At 35.3% G+C, this 21,153-nt stretch overlaps 1 protein-coding gene across 3 annotated transcripts in view; it reads left to right on the top strand.

Moving 5' to 3' along the window:
- LOC109074470 (diacylglycerol kinase beta-like) overlaps positions 1-21,153 on the top strand; it is a 115,345-nt gene that overhangs the window by 17,710 nt on the left and 76,482 nt on the right. For all 3 annotated transcript variants that reach the window (XM_042731300.1, XM_042731301.1, XM_042731299.1), the window contains exon 2: positions 14,445-14,811. In XM_042731300.1, the coding sequence (XP_042587234.1) occupies positions 14,751-14,811 (61 nt within the window). In that variant the 5' untranslated portion in view covers positions 14,445-14,750. The remainder of the gene's footprint in view (positions 1-14,444; positions 14,812-21,153) is intronic.

The following is a 21,153-nucleotide window of genomic DNA, read 5'->3' as shown; positions in this document are numbered from 1 at the left end:
ATTTCAGCAGTGCTCTTTCTTTGTGCTGTTTCACCATCCATTACATTGTTTTGGACCATTAAGGATATTACGCTGAATCACAGTTTAGTCACACACTTTACTAATGTATAAGTGGTAAATGCAGCTGTAAGCAATTACAGTTGTGAACATCATAAAGATTGCTTTGTGGTTGCTCGCACTTAGAGAGTCATCGAGTTTTGTTTGACGTGAGAAAAGAAAACTCTAAAAGGCATGTCATGTAAATTCATCAGATAGGCCTAACAGCCATGGAGTGAGCACAATGTTGTCTTCAGAGATGCTGGTTAAACGCTCCTGTCTCCTCTTTAGGCCTGGACATGCTACGCTGATTCTGCTTCTGTGAAATCGATAGGAAAAAATTAATCTTTACCCAGACAGCAATACCCACACAGACCCAGAAGAAGATCCATACCTAAATGCCCTCAGTGCATCCATCAGTCAGATGACATTTCTGCTCAAGTTGTATGTTTTAGTGTGTGTGAGATGTTTGGCTGTTTCTTCTCTTTCTGATTTGTTCCGCTGTTCCTTCTGAGGCCATAAATTTAAAACAAAGCTGCACAATGGGTTTGTGGGGCCCTAGATGAGAATATGAAAATGGACCCTACTGGTGTACATAGATATTCAAATGAGTGTTATCTTTTTAAAGGTAAATGTACAGGGTAAATTTTTAGGGTAAAATGTATATGAATTTTAGGTAAAGTGTATTTTTTAGGCCATGCAACTGGTCAATTGTTGCTATTGTAAACTAAAACTATAAAAATAATTTTCAATTATGTATTTAAATATTTAAATTAAATATAAATATTACATAAATATAAGAAAGACTTGACCTGCCAGATAACTGAAACAATGTAAGTTTGAAGTGAAGTTAAAGTACTACAATTACTGAAACTGAAATAAAAATTAATTAAAGCTTCATATAAATATTTTTAAAAAATTGACTATTACAAACTTGATTGTTTCAAAGCAAAATGCATGTTTATGTTGTTAATTATACTTATTGCAAATTATCATAGGTTCATAATTCATTTTCTATTTTGTACTGCCTTCGGCACGCTACACACAACAAAAAAAGACCCAGTGTCGTAACTCCACTTACACCTCCGGTTCTCTCACACACACAGTGTGAATATTGTATTCTCTTAGTTTGAGAGGTGAAATAAATAAATATACACTGTTTGAAACAGAAAAAGAATATGTTTTTGTAAGTACAGATATTATTAAGTTGTCCACAACCACGCATAAGTATATTTGTGTTGCAATTTGTCTCTCTTTTTTTTTTGCTTTCTTATTTTTGACTGAGGCTGTCATGAGAGAGGCCAGTTTCTGTCAGTGAAATGGGCCTATCAGGTCTCCTCCAGCCTCTTCCTTACAGTTTGATAATGTGACATCTTTAGCTGCCGCTCTCATCCACTTCGTCAGAGCTCTTTCTGCTGGCTGCACGCCAGACCGCAGTGACTATCTGTGGAGAAGTTGAGACAAAAATATTACACAATACCTTATCATACTTAAAAAATGTGAGAAATAGCTGCCTGTGGGTTAGCGAAACTGCCTAATGACCGTGATGAGTGCACATGGCAGCGCGGCTGTTGGCTCTGACTGTACCGTGACCCATTTGACCCAGCCATGCCGTTTAATTCTATAATGTTTATAAAAGTTGGGATTTTGGTATATCTGTGCCCCTCACTAACCTTCCATTCCCAGCCTGCCACTTTCCACAGGTTCTTCATTCATCACAGCCGCTGTCTCATTCTTCTGCATATCAGCTCTCTGTGTGAGCCTGTCCGCTGTCCCACTGGAGGCGGGTGTTGTTACTGGCATGGCTGGACAGCAGTGCACCTCTCCCTCTCTCTTTATCCCTTTCAGAATTAGTGTCCTAATTTGGTTGTGTTCTTCCACACTGTGGTTCAGGAGACTAGTGCAGTGATCATACTCAGATGATGAATACAAAATCTTCTGACTGAATTGTAGGCAATAAATTCTTTAAAAATGTTGCATTTACAGTATTTATTCTGTGCTCTGTGCACTTGCGTTAATAGTAATACCTGAAAAACCTGCAGTACCTAGATTTAGATATTGTGTCAAATAATTTAGCCAATTCATGTGGTAATGAATTGCACTGTGCCATAATTTATTAGTTGAAAATACTATTTTTATTTGGCAAGGATGCTTCAGATTGAACTAAGGTTGTAATATTTGATTTTAGTTTTTTTTTAATCAAAGAATCCTTAAAGTGTATCATGGTTTCCACCTAAAATCACAAAAATACATATATTCCACAGAAATGACTTGTAATAAAATAAGCACCAAATCAGCATATTAGAATAATTTCTGAAGGATCACATGACACTGAAGACTGGAGTAATGACTTTCAGCTTTGCCGTCACTGGAATATGCAGTACTGCATTTTAAATATTCACATACAATAGTTATTTTAAAATGAAATAATATTTAACAGTATTGTTGTTTTTACTGTATTTTTGATTTCTGTGCGTGTGTATAGAAATAATAGGGATGAAATGCTAGCTTTTATTTCAATATAATTCGTATCTATTACAGACAAGTTGCAAATTTTCTATGAAATGTTGCGAGGCTCCTTAGGCAAATTTTAACAGGCTGTGAAAATGGCCAGGTCTAGATACTTTTCAGATGTTATTGAGAACAACTGATTCATTCTTGAATCCTAGATTGGAGGTGCCCGGAGATATGCCTATGGGATTATGTAAAACTCTTTTAGATATTTTTTGTTGGATTACTGTATATCGGACATCCGAAAGAATATACAACAGTGTTCATATATGCCTATGGATATACATGTAACTCATGCTGTGTTGTCTGATTTTGTGCTTTTAGACATTGTACTCAAGCTTAAGTCGACATTCTCTCCCTTAAGATATGGTTCCAACAAAGCTACTAAAGAAAGTTATTGAGCTGATTGGTCCATTTCTATCTTTAATAATTAATTAGAGTTTACTTCCTGGAATTGTTCTAACTTATTTTAAACATGCCATAGTGCAGCCTTTATTGAAGAAATCAAACCTGGATAAGAGTGTGTTGTGCAACTATAGACCAGTTTCAAAGCTTCCTTTTTTAGCAAAGATTTTGGGAAAGCTGTTTTTAAGTTTGTACAGACTACAGCTGGTCCACAAGACTTTTGACAGGTACTTGGAAAAATGAGCATGTCACTCCTGTATTAAGAGAGCTACACTGCCTGCTGGTTTCTTATGGGATTGAGTGCGGTGTTAGTGGTGAAACTGTTTTTTACTAATTGCCTCACTGAATCTGAGGTTTTATTTGTGTTTTATGTGCTGTTATGATATAGAATTTGAAAGTGATTTTATTTTTATTCTGCATTGTCTCATGTACTTCACTGTGGTCAACATTTGTTATATTAATATGTGCTTAAAAGTGAACATTGAACATGTTAATATTAAATTTTTACACATGTGTATGAGGGACACAAATGCCATCTGCTTTGTAGAATAAGCCATAAAGGGACTAAATATTTTCAGATGCCAAAAATAAGGTTTTGTTTGGGTTAGTCCATAGTAGCAGTTTAGTTTAAGCACAATAGAAGTCAAAGGGAGGTCTTCACTATCATGTGAATCAAATGTGTGTGTGTGTGTGTGTGTGTGTGTGTGTGTGTGTGTGTGTGTGTGTGTGTGTGTGTGTGTGTGTGTGTGTGTGTGTGTGTGTGTGTGTGTGTGTGTGTGTGTGTGTGTGTGTGTGTGTGTGTGTGTGAAACAAACACAGCTGCAGACAGTACTCGCTGGTGCATTGATCATGAGTGACTCTTCACTACACAGTAAAACATAGTTGGCTGACTAGCCAGCTAGCCATGTGGAACTAGCTAGCTAACACCAGATTTAATCGGTTTCCACTGTGTAAATGAAAAAAGGAATAAAACTGTTGTTCTTTCCATAATTATTAGATGTCCATCTATGTTCTTAGGCGCAGTACCACAGATAAGAACATCTTTACTGTAATGTTGTTTAGAAATGGCCTTGTGAAAAGCATGTCACAGTTAAAGTGTCAAGTGTGGACTGAGAGGCTTGCAGATCTGGATAATTTCACATAATATTGCAGCTGTACTTTTCTTTGAGTTCTTTACTATTGCGTACATTTCTACATAAGCATCTCACTAAAATTCCACTAATGTGAGATGTAAAAGTTAAGCATAAGTTATTTATGACACTGATGAATTAAAGGGATACTCCATACCAAAATGAAAATTTCGTCATTAATCACTTACCCCCATGTCGTTCCAAACCCATAAATTCTTTGTTCGTCTTCGGAACACAATTTAAGATATTTTGGATGAAAACAGGGAGGCTTGAGACTGTCCCATAGACTGCCAAATAAATAACAGTGTCAAGGTCCAGGAAAGTATGAAAAGCATCATCAGAATAGAGCATCTGCCATCAGTGATTCAACCATAACGTTATGAAGCGACGAGACGAAGAAAACAAAAAAAAAGTATGCGAAGAAAACAAAAATAATGACTTTATTCAACAGTTCCTCTCCTCTGTGTCTCTCCAAATCAGCGTAGCGCCATTTTGGCATTTCTGAGCTGTACGCTCTTCTGTGTCTGCCACGCTGCGCCGATGCGCTGTTGTCTTTTTTAAACCAAAGCATAAATACACGTAAAAAACGTATCCAATTCTGAGCAGTACGTTTTATACGTACTGCTCAGAATTGCCAAAATGGCGCTACGCTGATTTGGAAAGACACAGAGGAGAGGAATTATTAAATAAAGTTATTTTGTTTTCTTCGTGTACAAAATGTATTCTCGTCTCTTCATAACAATACAGTTGAATCACTGTTGGTAGATGGACTATTCTGATGATGCTTTTCATACTTTCAAGGACCCTGAAACTGTTATTTTTTTGGCACTCTATGGGACAGTCTCAAGCCTCCCGATTTTCATCCAAAATATCTTAAATTGTGTTCCTAAGACGAACGAAGCTTTTACGGGTTTGGAACGACATGGGGGTAAGTGATTAATGACAAAATTTTCATTTTACAGTGGAGTAACCCTTTAAAACACAAAGTCGCTTAAATAACTAATTATAAATTATCTAGTGATGTTTACACCACAGGTGTCTGATTCAGATGATTTGGGCTGCTGATGAGCAAGGCTTTCCTGATATTTATTTTTTTGAACTAAATATATAATTAGCTTACAGTTTAATTGTTGTTAAAACATTTCATGTTCAGTGGGAGGAAGGTCGTGACAGGACTTGAAGACAATGAGTGCGAGTGGATTTTTATTGCTAATCACCATTAATAATTTCCTATGGTACTTTACTGAATAGGGCAAATATGATTAATAAGGTTACTGGAAACTCTGTGTATGGGTCCGAGTGGGAAGGGATGATATAAGGAGGACAGAAAATGAGAGAAAGTTGCTCATACTGTAGCCCCGTCAACAGCTCAACCGAAAATCTCTGAGCCCACTGAGATTTCTGGTTTATCTGTAAACCACTTTTAGATCCGTAAAGTTCCTTTCCGTTGTGGGCAGTGCAGGAGTCCATCACATCACACTGAAACTGTTATGTTGCGCCCACATTACAAAAGCACAGTGCAAATCATTCACATATTCCCCAAGTCTGATGCAAACTCTTTTACTTATTACATAGAGAAAGTATCAGTGTGTTACATAGAAACACTTGAATAATGGATCAGAGAAAGTGTAAAATAAGGAGATATATATAACAGGATGGTCACATAAATTCTACATGAAAAGGAGATGCACTATGGACTGAGCTGGTATAATTTGGAGGAAAGTGAGAGAGGAAGCGAGAGAAATTATCTAATATAGATGGCTACAGAGAAAGGGATGTGGGGGAATGGTATAAATACTCCAGGGCTGGAGGATAATGGAGTGTCAGTTGGAGACAGAGAGGCAAATGGAACAAGGTACATGCATTTCTTCACTGCAAGACAGGAAAGAGAGGAGGGAGAGGGAGAATAATGATATACTCATACTGTTTAATGGGACTGGGAGGCATTATAAATCAGAGTAAGATCTGTGTTCACTGAACAAGCCTCTTTCTGGACAACATGCTCCGTGTCCCAGTGTAGTCCATGTTCCTTCTGCAGTCTGACCTACAGAGGTGGTTTTGTGAGCAACCATTGCCTTGTAAGTCAGGTGGAAAGAGCACCTTCAGGGTTCAGCAGTGAGGGTTCAATGTGAGATTGTAAACAGTCAATGGAACCATCACTGTTGTGTTTTACTATGTCTTGTGTTCGTTGGTCATGTTTATGCGTTTCTGTAATGTATTGCACCTACACTACTGTTTAAAAGTTTATATATATATATTAATATATATATAATATATATATATATATATATAGATATATATATATATATATATATAATAATATATATATATATATATATATATATATATATATATATAGTTTAGAATCTCTGCACAGGAGTTACTTGGTGTTGTTTCCAGACAAAAGGAAATATATCGGTATCGGCATCGGCTGTTGGCCAAAGTGAGTTGAAAAATATCGGCATATCGGATATCAGCAAAAATCCAGTATCGTGCATCTTTAATGGACATATATTTTTCCTGAAGAATCAAATATGTTTCTAAAACTAAAACATATTTTTGTAGTAAGGCTAGATAAAAATGTTGCCATGGCATGTAAAAATCTGAAACACAAGTCTGAATGGACAAGAAAAATCTTTATTATTGAGTTCAGATGTTTACATCATTTTAACATCTTTAAGTGAAAAAGTGTTGAATATGCTGAAATGTACGTAGAAATCATAATCATAAAGCACAATGTGTAAACTGTAATTAGTACAATAGCTCTCTAAATAGTACAAAAAATTGGGAGGCTTTTGTATTTATTTATGCTAGGATAGCATAGTGTAAACAGGAATAAAGGGGTGAGAGAGGGGGAGTGGAATCGGGACGTGAACTTGGCTTCCCATCAGCTCCTACAGTACATACTGTATGTCGTGAGAATTGTGCACCGCACTGCAGCTCTGACAACTTTAGTAGTTATGACATCTAAAGTCGAGTCCTTTTAGAAATCTTTTCATCTGGACATTGAATCTTTTTTCACGTCGCAAATCCATTGATTTCACTTAAGAATTTGGTTTAAATGTATGAACCTGTTGTGTACGTCATCTACAGGTGTACTATGTCATTACCCATAATGTTTTGAGCGTCGAAACGGGCAGTTTGCATTGGGACTGTTATTCTTTTGCGAAGCGTATCTAGGACTATAATGTTGTCCATAGCTGTGTAACCTAGGATCTGCACTAAACCCTAAATTGCTGGTGTTGTCTGCTCACAAGCGTGCCCATGGCATGTAAAAAATCTGAAACACAAGTCTGAATGGACAAGAAAAAACTATCGATTATTATTGAGTTCAGATGTTTACATGCATTGACACATCTTTAAGTGAAAAAGTGTTGAATATGCTGAAATGTACGTAGAAATCATAATCATAAAGCACAATGTGTAAACTGTAATTAGTACAATAGCTCTAAATAGTACAAAAAATTGGGAGGCTTTTGTATTTATTTATGCTAGGATAGCATAGTGTAAACAGGAATAAAGGGGTGAGAGAGGGGGAGTGGAATCGGGACGTGAACTTGGCTTCCCATCAGCTCCTACAGTACATACTGTATGTCGTGAGAATTGTGCACCGCACTGCAGCTCTGACAACTTTAGTAGTTATGACATCTAAAGTCGAGTCCTTTTAGAAATCTTTTCATATGGACAGTTGAATTTTTCACCCAAATCCATTGATTTACACTTAAGAATTTTGTTTAATGTATGAACCTTTGTGTACTTCATCTACATTGTGTACTATGTATTACCCATAATTTTGCGCGTCAATTGGGATTTTGTTGGACTGTTGAAATTTTGAGAAGATATATAGATCTATAATGTTTCTCATATATTCAATCCTAAATATTGCACTAAACCCTAAATTCTAGGCTGGGCTGCCACTAAGTCCATTCATAAATGGATGAGTTCTACATTGGTTTCCCTGTAGAAATATGGGTGCAATGCACTACTGTACCCTTTCTATGTTTATGCTAAGGGCACATGAGACTGATATTATGTTATGTCTGTCTTGTGGACTGGTACCTACACAGACAGACATAATGCACCAATGCACACAAACTCCTCCAGATACACACACACAAACCCATAACCGCTTTCACTTCATCTCCTTGCTGCAAACTTATGACGTCAGGTTGCCAGGCAACTGTCTTAGCAAACAGAATCCCTCTCCACACAGAGGGGAGGCCCCATCCTGTTGATCAGCACGTGGCTCCCGCAGCCCATTAACACACACAATACAGCCATTAACTCCGTCTCTCAATCCTTCCTTTATTGTTCACATTTCCTTGACTGGCTTATTAAAGAATTCTGCCCTTGACAGTAATAACATATGGATGTATAGCATGCATTGAAGAGGACACAAGAGAAAGATACTATGAGTGATGAGGGAAACCCACACAGGAAGAAATTTTTTTTTTTTTTTAACTGTTAAGAGGAATAGAGAAAACAGAGAGGCAGTTTGCATGGTGGGAGGATCAAAAATATTTTCCATCGTCTGGTGATACTACAATTAAATCCTTTACCACAAACCTTTCATCTCATTAGATGACAGTTATGTGTTTATAGTCTCTGTATTCTCGTTTTTTTTTTTTTTTTGTGGGGTTTTTTCACCTGTTTACCTTGACTTTACCTTCCATTTACTATTTTAGCACTCAGTACAGCACTTCTTGTTTCATTCGGACAGAGCAGGCAGATTTGATTCTTACAGTGTTCTAGCAGCAGGAAATTACAACACCTCAATAAAGCAAATTTTTCAGCTTGTCTGTTTGAGGCATAGTAACACGATCTTATTGTTTTATCAAGACTCAATGGTGCTTTACTCTTTTTTTTTTTATTTTAAGAAATTGCCAGGATTTTGAACCCTGAAATTCAGCATCTGAAGTGGGATTTCAGTGGTCACAAAAACTGGCCCATACATGTATTTCCTTTTAAGGGCTGGGAATTCAAGTCCTGATTCTATATTACAATAATAAAAAAGAACAAAGACTGATTTCAATATGTAACTGCATAGAGCTTAAGCTGCTAAAGCAGTAGGACGGTGTTCTTAAACCCCAATATTTTCTTGCAGTCAATGTACAGAGCCAAGTCCTTAATCAAGTCTACATAAATTTTACATAATTTTTTCTTTTTTCTTTTTTTTTTTGCAATTTTTTTTTGCAGTCAAGAGCGTTTCTCTATAAATGTTTAAAAACTTCAACTTCTTTTAACTTAACGCTTTAGCATCTTAAAAAGCACTCATACATTAGACTCAAAAAGCATGAAATGTGAGGGCAAACGTCAAAAACATCTGTCTAGTGCATGGTTTCATAGAAAAACAATGGAAGAGAATGCAAAAAAATTGTCTGAGAATGGCCCTGCAGTGTAAGGTGCGGACATTCTATGTGAAAAACGCTCACTGGTTGTTTTTAGAACATTAAGCCACATTAAGCATTATTCATGTTAAACTTTTTAAAATGTACTTTTAATTAGCCACATTCCATTACCCTTCAAATTGCGCAAATTGAAATTGCGAATTGAAAATACGGCCAATGGAAACTCGTCAAAACTCCAGTATATTGCAAAAATGTTTTTGGGCTTGCATGATGTAGTTTTTCAGTTAATTTGAAAAAATAATATTTAGCAAAACTGCAATGGAAATGGCAACAGAAAAATGGTAACAGAATCATTTTTTCCCTCCACCCTACTTAATGTAGCAGAAATCTGAGCCTCTTCCTCTGAGCAGGATGTTTTAAATTCACTATGAATCTCTAGGGCTTTGTGAAATATAAGAAATATAAGCTTGGGTATTTTTATTCTGACTTGCAGATTGTGAATAACTTTTGCTAAATTGCGAATTGAAGTGTGAAGCAGAAACACAAGCCCTCTCACTAGACCACTAGGGCTGAAATCCAACCTTTTTTTTCTGCTACAATGTTGTGCTAATGATTTGGCACATATTTATCAAGTGGTTAGTACAGTTATGGCAAGTTTTTGGATTATTTATCCTAGATCATTTGTATTGATATCATGTTTGGCAAGCTGAAAGGAGTCTTTAGTTTTGGGAATCAAAAATATTGTGTAATTCAGAGTAATTACTTTGGGCCGTGTCCCATAGGAATAGTTCAGGTCTATTTTTGGGTCTCTGTGTGAAATGTTCCACAAGAGAAAATCAAATTCCCTCTGAAGTCACAGATGGTAACAGAAATGATGCCCTTGATATATGGACCAATAAATAATTGTGAAGTCAAATTAGTTATGGGTGAAATCAATAATGAGTCTCTTATTCTTGGAAATGTAAGCTGTTTATGCTTATAGTACACCTTAATGTCAGTGTTTTCAAAAGTTATCACTGACTTATTTGTCTTTCTGTTATTTCCATATACTACCAGACAAGTTTGCGGGATTCCTCATTATTGGATTGATCATTTAATTATACAAAGATAATCATCGGTAATCAAACCTAATTTAAAGCAGTGTTTCAATTAAGTTCCTGTTTCCTTAGTCCTGCTGATGTGTTTTTATCTAGGAGTGGCATGTCATTTATAAGTCTGCCTTTTTAAATACATTAAACCAATCATATATAAAACAGAAAATCAATGATTTACTATTGTTTGATAATGATTTAGAAGCTTATCAAATTATAATTTGGAGTATTTCATTTTTGTATCTGTTCTAGTGCTAATGTGCAGATATGTGAATTATGGACATAACATCTTTTCAGAATTTTTTTAAAGTGAGGTAGGCGCACATTCTGCACATGCAGCGGTTAAAATAACACTGTATTATCTCAGTTCACATGTACAGAATTGAAAGACCAGTACCAAAAATGTATGCACAGTTAAGACTGCAAAAAAAAAAAAAAAAAAAAAACTAAGAGAGATGTAAAAACACTTCCAGTATATTTTGCTGTTGATGCCAAAGTCTGTGTCCAGACAAACACTACGGTATATTGATTCATGACGTCTTGAGGCTGAAATTTAATGTTCAGCCAAGAACATTTTCATTTTCCTTTGTATTTTTATTTTTTATTTTTATACAATTTGTATAGGCCCATTTATATTCCTTGTCTTCACCCTCCCTTGTGTTCAGACTCTTTTCTCTGTACAACAAACATCACACATCACTCTATGCTTTTTTAGTGGGCATGAACTAACTCCCTGGCATGCTGTAACTCATGGCAGCCCTATCAACTTCATTGATTTTTGTCCTTTTACTCTGTCTTTTCCTCTTTTCATCATGGCAGTTTCTCATGCCTTTGCTCTTCACAAAGGTTTTATGTCAGTTTCTTCCTTCCCTGTGGATATGCTGGCAAACTGCTGTTGATTTTTCTCTCTGCTTAAACTCATTGGGAGTGTCTGAGAACAGAGAGAGAGAGAGACAGAACAAGAGAGAGAAATAGAGACAGAACGAGAGTATTCAGCAGACAGAGAGAGAGACATTGATTGGTACAGCATGGCGAGCACAGAAGCAGGGCAGGCCCATGTGAGTCATTTGCTGAGTGGCCCTTTGAACTTACAGCTATACAGAGAGGCACTGCTATGCTGTTTTAACTGGGTGTACTGGAGCAAACGAAATGTCCAAATGAAGGTAAAGACAGCATACAGCATGACTTGTACACCTTGTCAAAAACAAACAAAAAAGACTATTATTTTTAACTGTCTACCTGGAGTAAAATTGTATTGCTCAGAGGTTGCTTTTTCTTAGCTCAGGAGACTTAATGTTGTTCCCTTTTGTTTTGAAAGTATAAACCTTGTCTTACGTGTTTGTTCTAATATCTCTTGAATGGAAACAAATCAGAGAGTTACTGCAGATGTTATTTTTGAGATTTCCTCTGAAACTGAAAGCAGGGATCCTCAAAATGTGGTGTGTGACAGTGCTGTAGGGGCTTTAACAAAATTAAAAATGGAAAATATAAAAACTAATTCAAAATATGAGTAAAAATTATAATAGTATCAATTATACTAAAATAGCACTTTTGTGCATTTCAATTAATTATACTGCAAGAGATTATATATATATATATATATATATCTATATATATATATATATATATATTATATATATATATTATTATTATTATTATTATATATATTATATATAGATTACATGTTATATATTACAATACTATAACAAAACAATATAATAAAGTTGAGCTTTGCAATCTAAGGGCCAGATTTACTAATCAGGAAAAATTAGTGTGAGAACGCAATTCAATAAAAGTGCTGATGGGAGTGAAAAGTTCTGTGGTTGATGTATTGACAGTGCGCAAAGAACACAGACGCAGTCAGTCCACATCCATAATGACCAATAGGGATGGAACGATTACCAGTTTGATGATAAATCATGATAAAATTCCCCACAGTTAGTATTACGTTTCATATTTTAAATGTCATGAAAACCGTATTAAATTACCAAGATTTGAACACAGGATAAATAAATACTACAACGCAAAATTTTAAGTAATAGTCTCAACAGTCTTGCAGTCTAGTATTTCAAAATATTTACCCTTATGACTGTTTTTTTTTTTTGGTCCAGGGTAATATTTTGTACATGTTATTAGATAAACTGTCATGTTGTCATTTAAAATCCGGACATCTTTGGTAATGTTATTGTTTTAGTTTTTATGCAAACAAAAATTCATTTTATTTGTTATTTGTTGATTTTAAATATAAATTTAACGTGTGAGTGCTTTTTGATCATTTCCAGAATATTTAAACAATACCATGATAATACTGATAAACGTGATAAATTTGGTCACCATAATTGTGATAAGATAAGATTGTGATAAGTATTTAATACTTTTACATCTCTAATGACCAACACAGTCTACCAACAGCAGCACAAATCAGCACAGCGTTACAAACCAGCACAGCCAGTGGTAACCAGGTCTGTGTAATGTTCTTAGAACACAGGCGCAAAGTGGTTTAAAAAAAGGTTTTTTGGGGCCTTAAATAATGGTGCAAATACCAGAAAATTGACTACCACAAACCTTAGTAATTCACCTTATATGATTTATTTAATATCTTCTCACAAAAGTGTTTGCATTGGTGTAACTGTCTTCACCATTTCATCTGTATTCTTTAACTGTGTGTCTTCAGAAAATCCTGACTAGTTTTTTAACACAAAAAGAGGGTTTGCACTGGCAAGCATGTATTGTCATAGTTATGTCGTCAGTTAAGTCATGAAGTTACAAATACAGTGATTGATGCTGCCTTAAAACTTTGTATACATGCAAGTATTTGTTAAGAATGTGTCTCTGAAATACAGTAGTTTTTAAAACTGTCCTGGAGCTCCCCAGCACTGTCTCCCTCATCTAACACACCAGATTCATCTCGTCAACTCATTGGTAGCGACGAAGTGGGTCAGAAAAGCTAAAGGGTTGTGAGAAAATGCGATGCTTGTCAGATCCACATCATGTTCAGCAGCAACAGCAGCAGCTCTTAAAGCAGCCAAAATTATTTAATAACCCAGCTGCTGTGATGTCTGTTAATCAAAGAAAACAAAAGAAAAAAGAGGAAATCATTAACTTTTGTAGCTTTAATGATTCAATAATATTTAATTTAGAATTTAGTGTTTAATAACTTTATACAATTTTTGTATATTTTCTACTTGCTAAAGGGCACAGGTAAATATGACATTTATTATAATTATAATTATTTTATTTATTCTAATGTTATTATAATAATAGCTCTCAATTATACTGTAATGTTGAATGGCTATAGTCAATGGTTAAATGTTAGAAGAAAAAAACTTCATAGAGACATCAGTAGTATTGGTAGTATACTCACCTTCAGTAATAAAGAAGATGGCATTAAACAAATATTAAAATATACTATCTTTAATTGTTTCTACATTAATTTAAAGATTGAATGTGACATTTTTGCAATACAAAATTATATTTAAAAACCAATGTTAGGTGGGATTAATTGCAAAAAATTTTTGTGATTGATTAGTTTTTTTTTTTTTTTTTTTTTTTTGTGACTGACGGCACTAATTTACATATGATTTGATATTAAATATTTTGACCAGAATAGAAATGCAACACTCAGTAATGTAAAAGTGGGTCTCTGCTTAATCTACAAAGAGATTTCTGGCCTGAAAAAGTTTGAAGGCCGCTCTAGAGAAGACACATGAGAGATTTCTTGAGATGCAGGACTTCAGCAAGCGTCTTCATGTTCTCTCCATTTAATCTCTAGGAGAAGCAATAGAGACACACAGATTCTTTTGTTATTGGTTTGTTTTCTAGAATCAGAGACTTGAGTCGATAACCTTAAGTCAGCTTTGAGATGTTACTAACTCTATTTCCCCTCTCTCTCTGTCTCTCTCTCTCTCTCTCTGATTCTACAGATTGAAAATTTCAACTTCGGTGGAAAGGTCATCACTTGCTCCTCCGTGTGCACCTGTCATCTCCCCACCGCAGAGCTACTCCAATCCCAGCCCCTGCCGGTGGCACGGCACGCCTCACCTTCACAGTGCCATAGTCCTTGTGTCCCTCATTTGTTTCGCAACTCCACGTCGGGGACGCCAATTCACCATCTGTTACTAAGAAAAGGCAACATGATCATGCCAGATCATACCATCTTCTTCTCATACCACACCTGAGGACAATTAGCGTGGTTCCTCCGGCTCGTTGTGAGCACTCTGACCGGCGAGATGGGAGACTGGGTGTGTCTGAGCCCAGCTGAATTCTCCCAGCTGCAGCAGTACAGTGAGTGTGAGTATCTGAGCACAAGAAGCCTTTCTCCTCTGACCTCTGGCAGGTTGATAGGAATTGATTGTGGGGCTGTTAGGTGGATAAGAACGGATGAGAGGTTTTATCGGTCCATTTAGTTTGGTCCTTGGCCATCCTTTCCGATAACTGTACCACTCAGCTGCCCTGTTTAAGCTGATGCTTTGCTGAATATATTATGTAGAAGGATGCGCACACATTCTGCAGCGGACCCACTAGCTTTTTAGGAAGCACTGCTGGGAATGAAGACTATTTTGACGTAACGCGTCGATGGGCTGCCAGTGCTCTCTGCGTCAGTATTGATTAACAATGTTTAATGCAGTTATTGATGCAGACCACTTTATAAGCTAAACAGGCATATGAAATTTTCAATAACATTAAAAAGTGATGGTCTTGCTTATCAGTTTACTTATTTTGCAAGGGAACTGTGCTATGACAAATTTGAAGGAATGTAGAATGGTTGTATCGATTTAATGGGGGGAAGTGAAATTGGATGCTAAAGCAGGATATAAATTCAGTGTATCTATTATTATAAGGGCCTTCAGTAAATCTGGCTCATATTTTGTTATAGGATTGGCTGTGCTAGCTCATATTTGACCCTGGACCACAAAACCAGTCATAAGGATTCAATTTGAGCATGAATGGACTGTTTAAGGTCATGCCACAGCATCTCAACTGGATTTAAGTCCGGACTTTTACTTGGCCACTCCAAAACCTTAATTTTGTTTTTCTTGAGCCATTCAGAGGTGGTCTTGCTGGTGTGTTTGGGAGCATTGTCCTGCTGCAAAACCCAAGTGCTCTTGAACTTAAGGTCACAAACTGATGGCCGGACATTCTCCTTCAGGATTTTCTGATAGAGTGCAGAATTCATAGCTCCATCAATTATGGCAAGTCATCCAGGTCCTGAATCTGCAAAGCAGCCTCAGACCATCACACTACCACCACCATTTTTGACTGCTGGGACACACATCTTCCAAACAGTTCAACTTTTGTATCACAAGTACACAGAATATTTGCCCAAAAGTCTTGAGGATAATCAAGATATATTTGGCAAATGTGAACAAGCCTTTGTGTTCTTTTTGGTCAGCAATGGCTTTTGCCTTGGAACTCTCCCATGGATGCTGTTTTTGCCCAGTCTCTTTCTTATTTGTTGAATCATGAACACTGACCTTAATTGAGGCAAGTTAGGTCTGCAGTTCTTTAGATGTTGTTCTGGGTTCTTTTATGACCTCCTGGATGAGTCGTTGTTGTGCTCTTGAAGTAGTTTTGGTAGGCTGGCCACTCCTGGGAAGGTTCACCATTGTTCCAAGTTTTCTCCATTTGTGGATAATGGCTCTGATCATGGTTCACTGGAGTCCCAAAGCCTTAGAAAGGGCTTTATAACCTTTTCCAGACTGATACATGTCAACTATTTTGTTTCTCATCTGTTCTTGAATTTCTTTAGATCACAGCATGATGTGTTGCTCTTTAAGCATGCTTCACTTTGTCAGAAAGGGTCTATTTAAGTGATTTCTTGATTCAACAGGTCTGGCAGTAATCATGCCTGGGAGTGGCTAGTGAAATTTAACTCATCTTTCTAAAATAATGGGGTTAATCAAAGTTATTTCATGATTTAACAGGAGGGGGCAATTAATTTTTCACGTAGGGCCACGTAGGTTTGGACAGCTTTTTTACCTTAAATGAAATCATCATTTAAAAACTGCATTTTGTATTTACTTGCATTATCTTTGTGTAATATTAAAATTAGTTTGATGATCTGAATCTTTTAAATGTGACAAATCATTATCTTTGTGTAATAATAAAATTAGTTTGATGATCGGAGTCTTTTGGATGTGACATTTTGATGATGGTTGTTTGTGTATGTTCTATATATATATATAGTCGTGGTCGTGTGTGTGTGTGTGTGTGTGTGTATTATATATATATATATATATATATATATATATATATATATATATATATATATATATATATATTATATATATATATATAATATATATATATATATAATATATATATATATATATGCAGATACATATGTCCTACATACATACTCCTAAATATTCTGATGGCCATTATTTTTTTCCATAGTCATGAACATTAATTCAATATTCTATTTTGTAAAAATAAAAAACAGACACAGACGTACTTATGTACGTATATTATCACATTTTTTATATGCCAACGCTCAGCTTCAAATACTGAACATAATCCTTTTAGGTGTTGTTTTAATGGACTTTATTCAAGCCTTCGTATTATCTGTCAATTTAATGTGTTAATTTGGTGCAATTAATTATGGGGAAAAAAAACACATAAAATTTTTTTATGAATTTAATGCACCCCACCCTGGCCCAGGCCTGTATGTAATTTTACATTATATGCAGTCACTTACAAAAACGAGGTAGGACGACGACTGACTGCATTTATGTTGCCTATTAGATGCCCCTAAAATTCAAGATATGATAGAATAAATGCCGCTATATGGTTTTGTCTAATATTTATATCATATAATATAATTAAGTGATATCCTATGAGCAAGAATATTGTTTTTCCCCCAAATATCTGCTTTAAATTACCGTATGGGGGGGTCATTTCTGAGCCTAAAATGATGTGCAAATAAACTTGCGATTAATTTGACAATGTATAATTAATTAAATTAAAAGTTAGATTCCTTGACAGCCTTATGTTTGTTTAGATGGCAGAATTCTTTAAATAATCGTGTTTGCGTGGTCATAGGGAACTTTATTAACCTGTAATACAGAATCTTTTTTATATAGAGTAAAATATTTGCACAAATTTGGGCTTTTTCTGAATTACAACTTACAATTTAAATAAAATGTTACTAAACTTCACATACTAAAACTCTAAAAGCCCCTGTTGTTGTGTGTTTATCTGCACAGGCTGCACTGGCTAATATGAATTCCAAAGAGACCTCTGTGCCATTTAAAGAGGTTACTGGTAAAATTACCATAGAATTTCCAAATTAAGCATCTATCTGTGCTTTGTGAGGTTAATTGGCTTGTAGGATGCTGGTAATAAATCTAAACACTCATAAAGTAAGTATAATTATTTTTCTTTCATTGAGGATGACCCCTGGTAACAGATTTGATTAAAAACCCTTGAGGAATAGTGAAGACTAAATAATCAGTCAGAAGTGCTCTCTCCCTGAACTCTACCAGCATGCCATATTTAAGGTATAATGCCTTTAAAAATAGCATATGCATTATGTAGAGTATATTCTGGGATACCGGACACATTTCCATTAAGAATTCAGTAGGTGTGAGATGAGGCATTAATCTTAACCTTAACTACGTCTCACAGATGTATTGCCAGGCAAGTCTGGCACAGATTTCAGCTGTACTATAAGGTAATTGTAGGATTTCTCTATCATTTCAGCATGAAAAGAAATATTGGTTTGCAACTCTTAGGGCTGGGCGATAATGCCACAATATTTTTTTTCATATCAGTCAGTATTGATTATTATCACGATAAATGACAAATCTTTATTTTGTTCAAGTTTAAAGCCAGATTTTTGCTCCAAAGTGAAAGTTCTAGAATCCAGACCATTACATTTCCTTAACAAAATAAATATCTTAATATAAAAATATTTTTTTTAGTTTCTGCATGTTCTAATGAGTGATACTGTTTCAAATCAAGAAGAAGGTTTGTGTTGCCTAATATTAATAATAATATAAATTTTGCCTCTTAGAAATGCACATTTCATAGTAGTAACTTGTGTTAGGATGCAGATGTAAGTTTTTGTTCATTATCAAAAATCATCTGTAATATTGTAAAAAAAAATGTAGCAATTTCTTATTTTTATGGTGAAATTTAATTATTCAGACTTTTTTTCTTCCACAGTAGCATGCTTTTATATCATGATAACCACAGTTAAAACCACACATATAGCACCCTAATACCATGGTAATAATAGAACTATATGGTTTTTAGGTATTTGTATGAAAAACAGTAGTCTAAATACATTTAGTATAAATGCACAAACGCTAAAGCTTAATCACAAAAATACTGTAATAATATTCATTACCACTTCAATATATTTAATTCATGTCTGCATTAATAATATTATATAATTTGATACGAGTACCCACATTTCTGACACAATACCACAGTGCGGTTAGTGTTACTACAGTAAATCCATGATAAATGATGGGGATTTGTAGATTGAAAAGCCTTCTGACTGTTTGTCAGTGCTGTTTCATCTGGCTTTAAACTAGTTCGAGTCATTTGTGTTTTTTTCTGCTGAATTCAAGCGCACAGCACTGTTTAGTGCTTGCATAACTGAGATTTCTCAGTGAGTAAACGCATCTGCTCTAGTGAGCTTGCGCTGCGCTGTTGCTTGAACTTTGAGCAGATAAATGGTCTTTGTGATGCGGTTCAAATGAGTCGCGCTGTTTCATTCCACTTCTGGTGCATAAACATTATATCGAACATTTATCAAACTCTTCATATTGTTTTTTTATATTGCGAGAATTATCTTTATTAATTTATCGCCCCGCCCTAGCAACTCTGTTTACTGATTATGTCATAGAATGTAGGTTGTCCTCGAGGGGAGAAAGTGTGTATGTTCTTGCCACTGACTAATGTGTAGCCTCAGCTAAGTGCTAAGGGCTTTATTGGTTTGATTCAGTGGTGTTAATAATCAGTGGAATACATTTGTCAAGATAAGCTAATTGAAACTCCAATCACAGACGCAACAATAAGATTCCAGACTATTAAAAAACCCCAGAAACACAGGTCTGTTTGTTAGAGGATGTGTTTGCTGCCCGCAGAAGCCACAAGCAGTTTGGATTTTGGTGTCAGTCTTTAAATCAATGATGAGTCTTGTACATTTAATACGGTCAGTCAAAATGTCCCAGTCCAAAGAACTGAGATTTACACTGATGTGTTTGACCTCTGACATCATGCTGCATTTTATGAATTAGGATATGAAACTATAACAGCTAGTAAACCTCTGATTGATAATAAAAGTGTGATGTCAGTCTTTCCGACCACAGAAATCACCAGATTGCTTTGTTCTGGATTTTACCTGTTGAGGAAAGACTTGTTTTGCTCAGATTAAATAGTGGGTGCAGTTTGGTTTTCAGTCATGTGTGTCTGTCGCATTGCGTGCGCCCCCACCTGTTTTTCCCTTAACCACTGAGTCTCTATATACTGACTCACCTAACACTGCTGCTTATTATTTGAATATCTGACTTCATTTTAGATGTGTTTTTTAAATTTCAACTGACGGTTCCCTCCAAATGAATATTATGTCATTGTAAGGAATGTGCCTCTCTATAGCTGAGGCCGATGTGATACACATCTTGCTGCGTAGCCAACGATACGATACATTAAAGACACTTATGAAGCAGCTACCAATGCGATGCGATACGATTCACCCCATTATGATGCGGTGCGATCCGATTTGGATTCAGTTCAACACAATTAGATTCAGAGTGCAATGGAAAAAAATATTATACAATTCAATATGGTACAGATAGATTGCTCTCAGGACATGCCTCGGTCTCCGTAGTGTGTTGTGATGCATCATATTCACGTAGCAGCAGTGGTGATAAGAGAATGTGCTTGAGAAACAGTTTAGATAGGAGAAATCAATCTACATATAAAATATTGGTCACAAATTATTGGTCACTTTCTTAGTGATATAAGTATAATGCATCTATTATTAATTATATACAAATAAAACATTTTTTACTGATGCAAATATGTTAGAAACAATGTATTGCTATATAATAGCCAACTTGTATCTGTTGCACACTTTTTTTAAATCGATGCACCGATCCGCCGAAGCAAATCTGTAAATCTTACCATCCCTTGCCATTATAAACTCATCTCGTGTTGTCCTAAACCTGTATGCTATTATTTACTTAATAGAAAATGGATACAGAAATTATCTTTCTATCTTTCTCTTTCTATATAATGATTGTTCAAAAAGGTCAAAACACCAGAAGAGCACTTTTGTCATTTGTCATTACAAAAATATGGAATTTCTATTCAGTCACCTAACAATGTTTGTTATTAATTTTTTTTTTTTATTATAGTATTTATTAATGCTTTGAATTAGATTTTATTTTTATATTTTAGTTTTATTACATTTATGTGCTTTTCTTTTTTATGTATTTCTGCATAGCGTTAATTGATTTGTATTTATTTTATTTTTTTGTCATTTTTAGTATCATTTTAGTAGCATTTAGTAGTATTTTTTATCATTTTGTGTTTTAGTTAAAAGCAACACTGGTTGTGGCAGTCCTACAGAAATCAAGTGACTTTAAGTCAAATGCATATTTTGTTTTTCTTAAAGGGCAC

This window comes from Cyprinus carpio, chromosome B9, assembly GCF_018340385.1.
Source record: "Cyprinus carpio isolate SPL01 chromosome B9, ASM1834038v1, whole genome shotgun sequence".
Classification (NCBI taxonomy): domain Eukaryota; kingdom Metazoa; phylum Chordata; class Actinopteri; order Cypriniformes; family Cyprinidae; genus Cyprinus; species Cyprinus carpio.
Note: the sequence above shows the minus strand (reverse complement) of the source record. Positions and strands in the feature narration are given on the sequence as shown.